Raw genomic sequence first — 17,014 nt, forward strand, 5'->3', positions numbered from 1 at the left:
CTATGATAAAATTCCACCTGTCAAGCGAAAATCAGAAGGGTAGAAAAGTGGTATCCCTCGCTGTGAACTTGATGGCTTCCCAATACTTAAAGGCTTTTCTGATGAAATCAGTGGTGACATTAACAAATGTAATTTTTTAAGTATTGTCTAATGAAACACATCAACATTGAGAAGATCTGCATAACTCAGCAAAGTTGAAAAAACTCATGATGTTAATAAAGGCAAGAGTTTACAAAATCATGCACAGGCAAAAGATCTATGACCAGGATAAATCAGAATAGATCTAGAGCAGAACAGGTCAATGTTAGTACACGAAAAGTCTATTGATATGCGTCAGAATCTAAGCTCTTAGCTAATCTTTAAGAAACTTACCACTTATCCAGTTTTGGTGTAGTATCAAAGAAAAACGTCCACAATTACTGAAAAGGCTATTAAAATACTCCCTTTTCCAACTACCTCTGTTTCAGGATGAATTTTCTTCACATACTTGAACAAAAACAACATATTGCAACAGGTTGAAAAAAGAAACAGGAGAATCCAACTGTCTTCTTATATACCCGAGATTAAAGAGATTTGCACAATGTAAAACATGCCATTCTTCTCACTAAATTTCTTTTGTTTTGGAAAACACAGTTTTCATAAAAATGTATTATTTACGCTAACATGATGGATTTTTTACCGTACTTCTACGGAGAATATAAATATACATTTTTAATATCCCAGTTTTAATTTCTAAGAGAGTAATTATCAATAAATACATTCTACATAAACAAAGCTCTCTGGGGCTGTCAGTCATTAAGAATGTAAAGGGGTCCTGAGACCGACAAGTGTTCTGACCAACAAGAGTCCACTTGCTGGCACTCTCCACGCCTGCACCTACCTCTTAAATGCTGGGAAACCACTTGCGTCCCAATGCTGCCCACTGATCCTGGTGTATTTACCCAGCTTTCTCTCCTATTGTCTACACTGATCATTATTCATTCTCCATTCTCTCAAACCTCTAAGCCCTTTATTTCTCCCCTTATTTCCAGCAAATGACTAAGCCACTCTACAGAGAAAAGGGAAGCCAGCAAACAAGAACTCCGAATTCCTCCCAGCACCAATCCATTCTGCATCTCTGAACGGAAGAGGAAACCCTCGCCCTGTCTAAGGCCAACCCCTTCCAGCTGTCTTCCAGATCTCAATTTCTCCTGCCTTTCTCATAGTCAGTTATCTATTTTCTGCATCTTCACCTTTTCCTTCTCTACTGGCACAAATGATCATCACTCACATATGTTCAAGACTCTGCAAACTTAAAGGAAAAATTCGTTACTCTGTGCTGGGTTTCATGCTAAGTACCAATTACAGCAGAAGGACAATAAAACATCTCTCTATTTGGTCTCCATTTCCTCACCTCCAGTTCTCTTTGCAGCTGCCCAACAACTGGGAGTCCATTCTTAATGCTCCACTGAAAAATCCCCTGAGGTCATAACTAACTGCCAAGGTGCAAAACTAAAGGATCTTCAAGTCAACTGCTAATTCCCTCCTTCTTCAATTGCTTTCTTCTCTTGGCTGTCAGACAACTTTCTTGTTTCTTCCTTACCTACTGGTTTGTTCAGATTTTCTATTTCTTGCTTTTTTGTCACTTATTTCACTTTGATTTTCCAATTTATTAGAACATATTAATGCATTATTTGCCCTAATTATTGTTTTATTATTTATTGTTTTCCAGTAACTTTCATATTGGTTACTATAGTTCTTTCCTTTATTGTTTCAATTTCAGGGTTTCCTCGGTTTCTGTTAAAGGAGGGTTGTTTTTTTTTTAATTAAGTGGTTTCTATATTTTTATAAATGAAAAAAGCAAGTGCAGAAGAGTGAATCTAGTATGCTACCGTTTGTATTCAAAAAGGAGAAAAGATATTTGCTTCTTCACATTTGCTTTTATATGCATGAAATAACTCTAGGAGACCCCAAAATCGATCATGTTAGCTGCTTTGGAGGAGGTGAACTGTACAGCTGCGGGACATGGGTAAAAAGGAAACTTTTTATTGTACACCCTTTAGTATGTTTTGAATTTTGAATCATTTGAATGCATTACCTATTAACAATACATTTAATTTTTGAAAATTAATTTGCTTTTCATTTTAAAGAGTCCTAGTGAGAAAAATATAAACATTTTGCTTCATACTATGTGACCCCTCACTTCAGGGCAACAGAAGGGTTGTCAAAAACAAAACGTTCCCTACCATGTTTCAGATGTCACTCTGCACACTTTTTGTTTAGAAACAAGAGCAGTTTATATAAGAAAAGCAAGTTAAGCAGTGACTTCTAATTATAAAACATTATTTTATAAAGCACACTGAAAACATACTTTGAAATACAAAGCATGGTGGATACATTTACGACAACTGAAATTGTAGGATGTAAGCATTAATAATACACCCCCCTTTATAGGTAAGTCAGGCAGGGTAGAGAACTTGCCCAAAGTTAAAGAGCTCTCTAGTAATGGAGCCCCAGTGAGACTTCAGGACTTGTTTACTCATTTCACAAATTTAGTTTCCTTTCTGGCTATATTCAAAGATTTTCAACTCTAAGTTTGCTGAATTAACGACAGAATATACAACAGAAGCCTACAAACACAAGTCTGAAAGTGGCTGGTAAGGATTTTAACACAGCATGTAAACCAACAGTACATTTATTTGGGTTCTCTCCTAAAGCACCTGACCTTTCCATTGGGCCTCTCACTCCTGCAGATTTTAGAAACGAGTTGAAAAGGGTATACATAAAGAGCACCTCTCCTTTTAAAGACAGAACCTAATTCCTGTGTGGTGCTTCATACATGTTATTCTTGGACTTTGTCCAAGCTGTACTGTCTGGATTATAAACCTGAGATTCCCGGGTCTAAAGAGCACAAGTCTTTCTACCACATCACCGGAAACGTCGGCCTACGCTAATAAGAGAGAGTCAAAATTTAAAAACCACAGGCAAGGGGCTTCCCTGGTGGCGCAGTGGTTGAGAGTCCCCCTGCCGATGCAGGGGACACGGGTTCGTGTCCCGGTCCGGGAAGATCCCACATGCCGCGGAGCGGCTGGGCCCGTGAGCCGTGGCCGCTGAGCCTGCGCGTCCGGAGCCTGTGCTCCGCAACAGTGAGAGGCCCGCGTACCGCAAAAAAAAAAAAAAAAAAAAAAAAAAAAAAAAAAAAAAAAAAAACCACAGACAACATGACTGTCACCATTTCACTCATTAGAATCATCATTCCTTCAATGAGATTAAGGTTTTTAGTGTCTATATAAATGAAGCACAAACATCATCAAGAGTTCTACAAAAAGACACTGGAGAGGTAACAAATACACAGCCTGGACATCCAAAGCAGAGCAATATGTGTGAGATCACGAACCACATGGCAGGGTCAGTTTCTGGCTGAAGAATGGAAATAAGCCTTAAAGAGTCTGAGGTAATAAACCTAATGGTTGGGCACTCAAACACAATTTAAAGAGACACAATGATTTTCAAAGTGAAAGAACTGTCAACTGTCAAGGGATCCTGTCTGCTAGGCAGTATGTTTTCTCAATGATGCCATCCAAAATAGAAAACTATACCAAAATCTACCCTGCACAGGTGAATTCTATGTAATTCATAATTATATATATTTATATCATTACATATAAAATTATGTAAAAATGTATGCAAGAGATAACACCAATCTTACAAAGTCTTTAAGAAAATAAAGTTAAACAGACACTTACTGTATGATCCAACCACTCCACTCCTAGGCATTTACTCAAGAGAATGAAAGTATATGTCCATACAGAACCTGTACACCAATGTTCACAGCAGCTTTATCATAATAGCCAAAAAAAATGGAAATAATCTGAATGCCCATCAACAGGCTAATGAATAAACAAATTGAGGTATATCCAGACAGTGGTGGAATACTGCTCAGTAACAAAAATAATGAAGTCTTGATACCGACAAATGCATAAATGAATCTCAAAATTATTAGGCTGATTGAAAGAAAGCAGATAAGAGAGGAACATACTGAAAAATTGTTTACATAAAACTCTACAAAATGCAAACTAATGTAAAGTAACAGAAGGCAGACCTGCGGTGGCCTGTGGACAGGGTGGGCAGGGCACAGGTGGGGCAGGAAAGCAGGATCACAAAGGGGCACAGCAAACTCCGGGGTGAGATGAACATGTTCACTCCCTTCACTGTGGTGACAGCATGCAGGTGTAAACGTGGCAAAACTCACCGAACTGTACACGTTAAACATGTGCGGTTTACTGTGTGTCAATTATGCCTCAATAAAGCTGCTCAAAAAATAAATAGCACAATATGGAAGCAACCAAAGTGTCCATCAACAAATGAACGGATAAAGAAGATGTGGTATATATACACAATGAAATACTACTCAGCCATAAAAAAGAATAAAATTTTGCCATCTGCAGCAACATGGATGGACTTGGAGGGCATTTGCTAAGTGAAACAGACAAAGACAACTACTGTATGATATCACTTGTATGTGGAATCTAAAAAGTAAAACAAACTAGTGAATATTTTTTAAAAACAGACTCAGATATAATAGAGAACAAACTAGTGGTTACCAGTGGAGAGAGGAGAAGGGGGAGGGCAACATAGTGGGAGGGGAGTAAGAGGTACAAATTATTAGGTACAAAATAAGCTACGAGGATGTATTGTACAACACAGGGAATAGAGCCATTACTCTATAATAACTATAAATGGAATACAGCCTTTAAAAATTGTGAATCACTGTATTGTATACCTGTAACTTATATAATACTGTACAGCAAGTATACTTCAACAAACATAAAATTAAATTAAATACAGTGGTAGCATTTACACTGCCTGACACCACGACTCACCAGAATACGACAGCACTCAAAACAGTGTGGCACGGGCCTCAGGCTCCACAAACAGCTTAGGACACGGGGGCAGGGCACCCAGAACGGAGCCACGGTTAAACTATCACTGATGGTCGATGATGCCAAAAGCAACCAAAGGGAAAGGAAAAATAGTTTCAATAAATGGTGCTGGGACAAATGGAGAATCACATGGAAAACAACAAACCACACCCCTACCTCCCACCATACAAAGAAACTGATTCAAAAAATTTTTAACTGTTTTTTTTTTTTTTTTTTTTCGATACGCTGGTCTCTCACTGTTGTGGCCTCTCCCATTGCGGAGCACAGGCTCCGGACATGCAGGCTCAGCGGCCACGGCTCACAGGCCCAGCCGCTCTGCGGCACGTGGGATCTTCCCGGACCGGGGCACGAACCTGTGTCCCCTGCATCGACAGGCGGACTCTCAACCACTGCGCCACCAGGGAAGCCCTAACTGTTTTTTATAAAAGATGAAGCCATAAAGCTTTTAGCTCTTATAATAAGAGTATCTTGGGCTTCTCTGGTGGTGCGGTGGTTAAGAATCCGCCTGCCAATGCAGGAGACATGGGTTCGATCCCTGGTCCGGGAAGATCCCACGTACTGCGGAGCAACTAAGCCCGTGCGCCACAACTACTGAGCCTGTGCTCTAGAGCCTGCGAGCCACAACTACTGAGCCTGCACTCTAGAGCCCATGAGCCACAACGACTGAGCCTGTGCTCTAGAGCCCGCGAGCCACAACTACTGAAGCCCGTGTGCCACAACTACTGAAGCCCACGCACCTAGAGCCCATGCTCTGCAACGAGAAGCCACTGCAATGAGAAGCCCAAGCACCACAACGAAGAGTAGCCCCCGCTCGCCACAACTAGAGAAGCCTGCACGCGGCAACGAAGACCCAACGCAGCCAAGAATTAATTTAAAAAAAAAAAAAAAAATCTTACTCTCCTGAGTAAATGTCTAGGAGTGGAGTAGCTCGTTCACGTAGCAGGCCTATGTGTTCTTTTTAAGACATTACCAAACTGTTTTCCAACAGGTTATACTATTTTATATCCCTAGATAGGATACGGTCAACAATCACCATGAAAAATTGGTAAGTTGGCTTATTACATACACCAGAATGGCTGAAATTAAAGACTGACTACACAAACTGTTGACACAATGTAAAGATCTGAACCCTTTTACTTTGCTAGTCCACTAGCAAAGTGGACCATGTGACACAGTCCAACCACTTTGGAAAAAGGTCTGGTGGATTTCTATAAAACTAAACCCATAACGTACACCATGACATAGCAATTCCACTCCCTAGCATTTTCCTAAGAGCAATGAAAACATGAGACTTGCACAAGAGGGTCCACAGCAGATTTATTCATAATTGCTAAATCCTGGAAACAGCCCAGCTGCCCATTATCAGAAGAACAGATTAACAAACTGGGTCTATTTGTATAACGGAATACTTCTCAGCAATAAAAGGAGTAAAAGGAGTAAACAACTGATACATGCAACAACATGAATAAAATTCAAAACATTATTCTGATTAAACAAAGTGGGTCATATAAGAGTACATAGTATGATCCCATTTATGTGAAGTTATAGGGCTGGCAAAACCAAGGGACAGTGGAAAGAATCCAGTACAGCAGTTTCTTCTGGCGGGGAGGGGCTGACTGGAAGGTGGAATGAGGGTAATAGTCTGTATCTTGATACAGCCTGGGATACACAGGCATATGCACCTGTCAAAATTCACTGAATGGTAGGTACACTTATGATTTGTGTATTTCTTCATACATAAAATTTTGCTGACATACCAAAAAGACTACAAACAAACTGAACACTAGTCAATGATGTACACGCCAAATTATATTTTGGCAATTAAGTTACATTACATTTTAGGGGTAAAGTGTATCAATGTCTGTAAATTAATCTGAAATGCATAAAGATCAGTACATTGTCTTCATGACCCTGTCTGCAGCTGGAAAACACTCGTCTATGGGTTTGCTGTTCCAGAAGAGCCGCCTCACCTTTGGCCATTTCAAGTGGTTTCCCAGCCTTTTATGGTTCATCTGTGATAGGTGAAACAGTAATGACTTAGCTTGTGAGTGCCTCTTCAAATTGTGGAGAAGCAGCCTTCCACTATCCTAAAACGTTCTGCCTGTTTTACTATTCTGAGGTAAAAGTAGTTTCTGCATTGCTAGATGGATTGATGGATGGATATACAATGATGGAGAGATGGACAGTTACATGATAAAACAAATATATTAAAATATTAATCGCAGGTTTAATCACAATATCTAGATGGTAGGCATATGGGGGTTCACTGTATAATTCTTCTGAGTTCTCGGTACATTTAAAATTTTTCACAGTGAAATGCTGAGGAAAATAAATCTTCTTTGCAGATGTCAAAACATGGTATCAACATGACAAACTCCGTACCACACTGTTTTCTGACTATACCAAAAAAAACATGAAAGGCTCCTAAATGACCACTAAAGAAAGAGGCATTGGAGAGGATTACAGAAGACCGTGCAAGCAAAGCGAGGAACAAGTGTGAAGAAAGGCAAGTTCAAAGACCTGAATAAATGAAACAGGTTTAGAACCGGAACAGCTGATTGGTGGTAGGGATAAATGGGCAGAGATTTTCACCAGCCCAGAAATGACTGGTTCTTGACCTTTTTGTCAAAGATCGCTTTATGTTTTTTTAATAAATTTATTTATTTATTTTTGGCTGCATTGGGTCTTCATTGCTGCATGCCGGCTTTCTCTAGTTGCAGCGAGAGGGGGCTACTCCTCGTTGCGGTGCACGGGCTTCTCATTGCAGTGGCTTCTCTTGTTGCAGAGCACGGGCTCTAGGCGCACGGGCTCTAGAGCGCAGGCTCAGTAGCTGCGGCACACGGGCTTAGTTGCTCCGCGGCATGTGGGATCTTCCCGGACCGGGGCTCGAACCCGTGTCCCCTTCACTGGCAGGCGGATTCTTAACCACTGCGCCACCAGGGAAGCCCCAAATATCCCTTTAAATAATATCATCAACAGGAGGAGGGGAAGGGGGTCACATGTATACATACATGCTAAAAATTTTTATAATATTTCAAGGAACTGATGGATACTCTGAAGTCCATCCAAAGGCTCCACTTAAGAACCCCTGTTACAGGTGGCAACTGAAATCTAGAGGTGAATATGAAATTAATGTAAGAGAATTTTCAGTGTGAAGAGAAAGTAGCCCAGGCCTGAACTTTAAGGAAAAGCAACATTTAAGGGATAAAAACTAAACAACAAAAAAAGAAGAAGCCTGTAAAGAAGATCAGGAATAAGCAGCCTGAGAAGAAGGAAAAACAGGACGCTGTGGGGTAAAAGACATCAAGGGAAGACTGAAGAAAGTGGACCAGCCAAGTGCAAATGCTGCTGAGGTGAAGAAAGCATGGAGGTCACTGCGGCCCCTGATTAGGATGGATTCAGTGCAACTGTCAGGGCAGAAATCAGGTTAAGGAGTGAGGAGGAAATAATAAGAAGCTTGGCTGTAAAGAAAAAGGACGGCTGCGTTTAAAAAAAAAAAAAAAAAAGATGGGAGAGATGTGTATGTTTCAGTGCTGCTGGAGATACGCCAGTAGAGACTGAAGACACAGAAAGAAAGGAGACAAGTGCTATTCAGATTCTGATGATGCTACAAAAGATGAGAGCTGGGCTCCAACATGTAAGTGGAAGGTTTGACCCAACATACAGCCAATACCTCATCCACTTTAACAGGGGAAAGGTGAGGAATTTCTTGCCTGATGGCTTCTCTTTTCTCTGTAAAACTGAAAGTAGGTTCCTTAAAGAAAAGGATCAAGCATTACTTTTTAAAAAAATCCTCTGTGGCACACAGTGTAGTATCTTGAATATAGGAAATATTCAAAAAATACTGGAGAAAAAAACAAAGCTAAAATTCTACACAAAGTCCATGCTCAACACTGCAACTAATAAAACTGCTAATTAAGCCCCGCTGGGTCCTGCAGTAGCCTGGCTTTCTACATAAATGAGGCTTTGCAGTTCAATGAAGACTCACCAACACCTGGGCGCCAAAGCCCTGGCATTCTAGCAATACAGATACCACACTTACCTCCAAGCAGTTACATCACGTAGACCACTTAGCACAGGTGACAGGAGGCTAACAAAGGGGCTCTCACAAGCTGAGTGTTTACTATCCAACTCTCAGACTGACAATAAAAAGCTGGGACACCATGCTATCTATAGGATGGATAAACAACAAGGTCCTACCGTATAGCACAGGGAACTATATTCAACACCCTGTGATAAACCATAATGAAAAAGAATATATATGTATAACTGAATCACTTTTCTGTAGAAATCACAGCAGAAATTAAACACCACATTGCAAATCAACTATAGTTCAATAAAGCTTAAAAAAAAAAAAACAGCTGGTACATCACTCAAAATGACCAAAGAGGAGGTGGCGCTTCTGGAAAAAACGATACAACAGAAACAGGTGTTTCCCAGCTACAGAAAAGGGTAATGAAAAGGATTCACTGACCCCCAACCAGAATTGTTTTTAAAAATGAAACAGGATGGATTAAAACAGGGAAACATATGATAGAATCACATGTAGTTAAGACAAGAAATGTTGCATGAAACTTTTTTCATACGTATCTGATGAAAATAGATTTATTTCTTACTGTGGCTAGGGCAGTGAAAAAAAGTTTGGAAGTTACTGACAGACACTATGATACAGAAAGATAAAGGCTATAAAGCAAATGATTCTGTGTAAAATTATACAGCTGCAAAGCAAATGACTGTCTCCCCAGGCCTAAAAGAGAAAAGCCGTCCAGTTACACGTGCGGCCCTATGTTATACAGGAGCACTCACCCCCACAGTGGGGACCTGAGACCCACCCCGCCCGCCACAGGGCTAGGAGGGAATGCTGCAACCCTCATGGGCACGATGAGTCTCGGCTTCGTCATCCGTGGAAAGAGCATCCTAACTGCCCTACGCACCAAGCAGAGCTGTTGTAAAGCTCAAATGAGAAAGCATACTAGGGTGCTTTTCACATGTTAATTTAATTTTAAGGAATTTAATTCTTAGATCAACCCTAACAAAACTACTTCTATGTTCACAGGGTGGAGATAAATAAACAGCCTGTCTGTAGTGGTGAAGAGAGCAAGCTTTAGAGTGGGAGATGGATTCAAATTCAGGCTCTATCTCTTGCTAGCTGTGCGATTCTGTAAATCAATCTAACTTCTTTTGGCTTCAATTTCCTCAACTATAAATGGGAGTAGCAGTAACTTTATGGGATTGCTGTGCAAATTATATGAGGTATGAGATATGAAGCATTCTGCATAATGCTTTGCAGATTACTATTAATATTACCAGAACTATGACTTTCAGTATTTTAATCCCCATTTCATGTATTTCCTTTGCTGGTATTAATTGGGAAGTCAATCTTACCTTCTGGCCAGGGTTATCTGAGTAATTAAATCAACTATCAAATTACAAAATGAAAGACATTCCAGAAAAACAGTTTATATGTGGTGATAAATTAAGAACAATTATGTAGAATCAGTTTTTGTAATTGATCATTTTTAAAGGCTGGCCTATTTCCATGACAAAGAACCTGATTATGCAAACAGCACTGTAAGCCCTGAGAGTGAGCTGAGCTTTTCGTGATTCAATTTTCCCTCTAAAGCACTTTAAATTTCAACACCTGGCTCTAACACCCACTATGCATTTCAACATCTAAATCAGCTTTTTCAAATACTCCGAAACCACTCATCAAAAGAAAAAGGCCCCTGAGTTACAGGTGAAAATATCAAGTTACAACTATGGACAAGCTCTCTCCCCGCTCCCCGCGCATTTGCTAAATAACATTCTATTTAATTAGCTCCACTTTGTTAATTGTTTTTAAAGTTTCAATGATTATGAAAGCTGCCATCTGCCAAGCTAGCAGTCCCAACTTACTTGCACTACATCATAAACATCAATCATACACTACATCCAAAGACCTAAGTCAGACTGTTCTCAAAGTGTGGTCCACAAGACCCCTGGAGTCCAACAAAGACCCCAACAAAGTCCAACAAAGACCCCAACAAACCCTGGAGTCCTTGAGACTCTTTTGAGAGGGTCCGTGAGGTCAGAATTATTTTCAGTACTAAGGTATTATTTGCCTGTTCACTCTGTTCCCATTTATACGAAGGGTGAAAAGCAGTGGTAAGTCTCCTGAAGGCTTCACAAAAATCAAGATAATGGCACTAAACTACCAGCTGTCACTGATTCTTCAATGCTCAGCACTAATGGGGGAGGGGGGGCAGTTTCACTTAACTATCTCCTTGATGAAGCAGTAAAATTATTAACTTTATTAAGTCTTGGTCCTGGACCACATCTTTGTAATATCCTGTATGACAAAACAGGAAGTATACATAAAGCACAAACCCTTCCTAAAACGACAGAAGTGAACGGCCAGAAAAACTGGGGCACGTCCGAAGAATACCGGCAGATGGGAACGGGGATAAGGGACAGGTGGAGCGGCGGGTAGGGGAAATCGCCAAAATCTCGGGTTTTCCTGCAATTCCCACACCTCCATCCCAAAGGCTCCCAAGTGACTGCCAAGGGCACAGCGGTCTAGAGGGAGCCGCTCCGGGGTAGCAGCGGGGTCCTGGCTAAACCCCATCCGGCAAGGACCCTTTCAGTAACGTTCCCCTCCCCCAGACTCCCCTCCCCCACGCAAACGCTCAGCTCCTCCGTCGCCAACGCCCCACGACCCCAAGGATCCTCACCACCAACAGGTTCCTGTCCTCCACCAGCTGCCGCTTCCGGAGGATCTCCGATTTCAGAACGTCCATCTCGCTGCCCGGGTTGAAGCTCGAGTTTTCTTCTTCTCTCTCCGGCTCCCTGGACCAAGCCTTTTCATCCAGCCAGCCGCCGCGAACCCACTACACATAGCGAGCCCAAACACCGAAGGGCAACAACTGACAGAGCCTCTTCCGGCGGAAGCTGAGGTGAGCGAGAGGAAAGAGTGCTCCAGGGCGCCTTTTGTAGACGAAGCTGCTGAGGGTTAGCGCCCCTGGCGGCGCCCTCCGGCAGCGCGCTTGTAGTTTCCCATCCATGGATACGTGAACAAACGTGGGCTGAAACACGAGTCTTCTGAATCGATGCTGCATTGTTTAATAAGTTATATACCTATGTCAACTATACTTCAATTTTAAAAGGAGAAAAAAGTTATTATACCTGCTTGTACCTGCTAGGTCAGGTGCAAAAGCTTCTTAGCAAAACACCTCAATTATGTTCATTAACGCCAGATCTTTACTTATTATACGAGAAGTTCACGTCGGAGTTCCTGAAATTGCCTGCTTGCCAAAATCAATGTGCTGGAGTGAGAAAACCCTGGACAATAATACTAGCTCAAAAGTATAGTGTTCATTGCTAGCCTGTGAAACTTCCAGTAAACGTAGGCAATTACATCCATTTAAGTCATTTCAGAAGTAGAGTTGTCTCTCCTCCCTGAGTTCTAGATTGCTTACATATCTTGGTGATAATTGAACATTTACCCCAGGAAACTGAGATAATCTCTTTGGTCACGTGTTCAGCAATCAAGATTTTCAGTGAGATGATTGGAGGTGTAATCAGAGATTTTCATTTTTTAAGTCCAACCCAAGAAGCAAAATTAAATTGGTGAAAAAATTATATCAGAGATTTTAATTTTTAAAAGACCTAAAAACTGGGGCCTCCCTGGTGGCGCAGCGGTTAAGAATCTGCCTGTCAGTGCAGGGGACACCAGTTCAAGCCCTGGTCCGGGAAAATCACACATGCTGCAGAGCAACAAACCCTGTGTGCCACAACTACTGAGCCTGTGCTCTAGAGCCCATGAGGCACAACTACTGAAGCCCACGGGCCTAGAGCCTGTGCTCCGCAACAAGAGAAGCCACTGCAATGAGAAGCCCGAGCACCGCAATGAAGAGTAGCCCCCGCTCACAGCAGCTAGAGAAAGCCCGCGCGCAGCAGCTAAGACCCAACGCAGCCTAAAATAAACAAATAAATAAATAAATTTATTTCTAAAAAAGACCTAAAAACTGTTTACAATGCATTTATTTTTGGTTCTATGCCACTGAAGCTGTTTTTAAATTTCTAGTTCAGTCATTACTGAACAATATTTGACACATTACTTTTCCCCACCCAAAAAGGAAAGAAATATTATTCAGTTCAGTCGGTTCGTAATGGGTGACATGGTTTGGCAAAATAAAAGAGAATTGTTTGTTTCGATTTACAAAGTATTTTTATTTTATACGTGTGTGTTGGGTTATATTTCATCTGAAAGATATCTGACTTTTGCCAGAGATAAATTAACATAGGAAGTTAATTCACTCTTTGAGCTAAGATGCTTTGCTAATTTTTAGGGCTTTTGAAAGCTTTTACCAAAAAAAAAAAAAAAACTCCTTCAACTAATAAACATGGTAACATTCTTACATGGATTTCTGTTTCCTGAGTCACCTATAATTCAATAAGCAAATAATAATTTATTAGCTTTTTCCTGATTTAGGGTTTAGAAATTATGACACAAAAACCTGAAGAGTTGATGCAGGTGATTGTAACAGTAATGGAAGTTTACAGAGAAGAAGGAACAGCTGGCCGGATGGGAGATAATTCCCGTAAACCAGGGAAGATAGTCACTTCTGTAAAAAGGCGCCTTTTAAATTTCAGAACTTCATTGAGTTTGATGTTTATGTAAACATGCACATTTAATCCTGATAAGGGCCTGAAATGGAAGAATAGGAGAGATGTGTGTTTGAACAAGCAAACTGATAAGGAAGCTTTTCAATATAAAAGGGGAAAAAAGATGACCAGGTGAGCTTAGAAACACTCAATCCTGATTCTAAGGACTCGTATTTGTTTTTCAAATATGCAACCCCTTCCATCCCAACAGTTATGTAAAAAGGGATATGTTGGAAACAATCCAAATGTCGTAAATGGGGAATGGTTAGATAAGTCATAGTTCAGATGTACAATTGAATAATATGTTTAAAAAAATTCAGTGATATGAGAATGCTCATGACATAATGTTTAATATAAAAGTAGGATAACGGGCTTCCCTGGTGGCGCAGTGGTTGAGAGTCCGCCTGCCGATGGAGGGGACACGGGTTCGTGCCCCGGTCCAGGAGGATCCCACGTGCCGCGGAGCGGCTGGGCCCGTGAGCCATGGCCGCTGAGCCTGCGCGTCCAGAGCCTGTGCTCCGCAACGGGAGAGGCCACAACGGTGAGAGGCCCGCGTACCACAAAAAAAAAAAAAAAAAAAAAAAAGTAGGATAACGAAACTAGAAAAATAGCATGTAGTCTCCATTTGGTAAGAAAAGCATATAAACCTAGAAAAATGATTGGAAGGAAACATATCCAAATATCAGATTGTTACCTGTCAATGGAACCCCTGGTGATTATTCTTCTTTATACTATAATAGTACAACTTCCATAATTTGGAAAAAAAATCCAGAGAGCAGTCATTTTCTGTTTTATTTAATTATTATTGAAATTCTTTATAAAATTTCAGCACTACTATTTTAGAAATTATGTATGATAAATTTTAAATAATGCCAGTAAAAGAAAACAAAGGATCAGGCAAAAAAAGAATTTTTTTTAACCTTCATACTTATTCAATCAATATTTAAATGTCTTCTATGAGCTCTGTAGTATATTAAGTTCTGTGGCTTAAACCAAATACAATACATAATCCCTACCCTTGAGGATGTTACCCGCTAAAAGTTAAATTATAAAAGGTAAATACAATTTAGTAGCATGTATGGGGCTATTTAAAGTATTCACAGGAATTAAAAGAAGAAATAGTAAAAATCAATATATATATGATTGATGAGATTGTTCTTCTGTTGAAGTAACCCATCCTAAGAGAGTATCTGTCATTTCTGGAGAATGGAGGAAATACCAAATTTACTCAGGACCATCTGGGTTTGTTTTGTTGCTGGCCTAAAGGATAGACTGTAACTTCTTTTTTGAAAGCTATACAACCTCATATAGGGTGTACCCTGGTGGTCCAGTGGTTAGGACTCAGCACTTTCACTGCCAGGGCCAGGGTTCAACCCCTGGTCCGGAACTAAGATCCTGCAAGCCAAGCGGTGTGGCCAAAAACAAACGAAAAAAAAAATTTTTTTTTTAATATCATACAGTAGCCCTCCATCTTCAACATGCCTCTGAATAACCCAGAGAGTTTTTGAAACCTGGTCTGGGGGTCTCCATCCTCCCGAACAGGTCTGTGGAGGAGCCCCAGAATTTGCTTTTTGAACAAGTTCCCAAGTGAGGCTTTTGCTGTGGATCCAGGGACCACACTTTGAGAACCACTGATCTAATATATTATTTTGGAATCTCGGGGGGCAGATGAGTCAGAAGTCGGTTTGCACGAAGTCCTGATAAACAGGACGGGGGAGGAAGCTGTGTCAGTGTCTGCAGCACTGTTATGGGGCCTCTCAGGGTGCCTGCCCACTCACAGTGGTGCTTCTACAAATTTCCTAAATAGAAGATGCAGGCTCCATTTGGATCCAGCCATATTCACAGGGCTGCTTTTGTGTGGTCACACCGTGGGCTGGTAGCTGACCTCATCTGGGCCAGAGTCTGTGCCCTAGAAAATTGACATTGGAATTGAGTCAGTCTTTGCAAGTTCAGAAGGTGTGACCCAGAGAGTGGTGGAAACCGTTCCAGTGGCATGCTTGAGCCAGACCAGTCCATTCTGACCTGCAAGAGCCCACTGCTCTATTTTTAAGAATTTTGGAGTCAGCTGTTAAGCATAGCCGTGGTTAAAAGTTAAATGTTTATTAACAATTAAATATATTATGTTACAAACAATGGTAATAAATACACAGAACCTATTACTTACTAATTATATTACTGCATTTTACTATTATTTATGCTCTTGGAGTTAGTTATGACTGTTGCACCGTTGTGGTAGAAGTATAACATTGAACTAACTGCATGTCTTTCCCTGACACCACAGTTGAGGACCTCATGTTGGTAGCTTGAAATTAGCCATAATGGGAATATTTACACCACAGAAATTGGCAAATGCTACCAATCTGGACTTGATTTATTGTTTTGTTGATTGTCTAAGCTTTAAAAAGTTATGGGGAAAACGTTAAAAATGTTAATAAATGTTTCTCAACCTTGGGCCAGACAATTCTTTTCTAGAGGAGAAATGTTGCTAACCCTACCCAGTAGATGCTGGTAACACCCCTTCTAGAGTTGTGACAACCAAAAATGTCTCTGGACACTGCCAAATGTCCCCTGACAGGCGAAATCTCTCCCCAGTTGAGAACCACTGATAAAAATGAAATTTAAAGCATCGTGTCTATAGCCATTACATAGTAAAGACGACAAAGATTTGAGGAGATATTCTTCCAGGATTTGAAAACTATTATGTGATTCAACAAAGTCTCTTACATCACTGACAAACATGTGAAGTTCTGACGTGCATCTTTGTTGTTTCACTTTTGTTTTATTCATTAATTTAAGTAAGGATTCATGTCAAATCTGGACACATTCATCAATTATTACTATAGGTTGGCTGGGAACACAAGAATTCTAAAAAAATCAATGAAAGCATTCTGTGAGAATCAATTGGCTATATGGAATTTACAATAAAGAGTATAGTATCATTCATTACTGCCTATAAATTTCCTCCATATCCTTTACATCAGTAAAAATTATACGAATATCTGTGCATACTTCTTTTCCTTCAGGGGCCAGTTTTTAAACATCTACCAGCATAGCACTGGCTATTACCCACTTCCCATGTGGGTTTTGCTAAACTATTCAGCAGAGAAAGTTTGAATATCAAGGACAAAAAGTAAAACAGGTTTGCAAGAAGAATCATGACCGACAGACAAGGGAGAGGCTTCAGCCTCTGGATTTCCAATTCTCTACTTTGGTCTTCCAGGAGTCTAGCTTCCACCTCCATACCAAAAACACTACTGAATTTACCTTTTTAAGGTATACTTTTTTCACATTTTACTGTTTCTGAATTCAGGATGCATTTCACAACAAACGTGTTTGTAGTGAGTGCTGTGGGACTCTGCACAGACACTCTGTTCAGGGCCAAGGCACCCATCCCCTATCTGCCAGGAGGTGGGGACACACAGCTGCCTCCCTCACGGGTACAGACCCAG

General features: G+C 40.7%; 1 protein-coding gene across 2 annotated transcripts in view; it reads right to left on the reverse strand.

Moving 5' to 3' along the window:
- PRPF18 (pre-mRNA processing factor 18) overlaps nucleotides 1-11,849 on the reverse strand; it is a 49,519-nt gene extending 37,670 nt beyond the window's left edge. Inside the window, exon 1 of one of the 2 annotated variants that reach the window (XM_082618253.1) lies at nucleotides 11,633-11,849. In XM_082618253.1, the coding sequence (XP_082474379.1) occupies nucleotides 11,633-11,698 (66 nt within the window). In that variant the 5' untranslated portion in view covers nucleotides 11,699-11,849. The remainder of the gene's footprint in view (nucleotides 1-11,632) is intronic. The other variant, XM_082618252.1, reaches the window with a different exon arrangement.
- Between the last annotated feature and the right edge of the window lie 5,165 nt (nucleotides 11,850-17,014).

Source organism: Mesoplodon mirus, assembly GCF_964341445.2.
Source record: "Mesoplodon mirus genome assembly, chromosome: 4".
NCBI classification, from domain to species: domain Eukaryota; kingdom Metazoa; phylum Chordata; class Mammalia; order Artiodactyla; family Ziphiidae; genus Mesoplodon; species Mesoplodon mirus.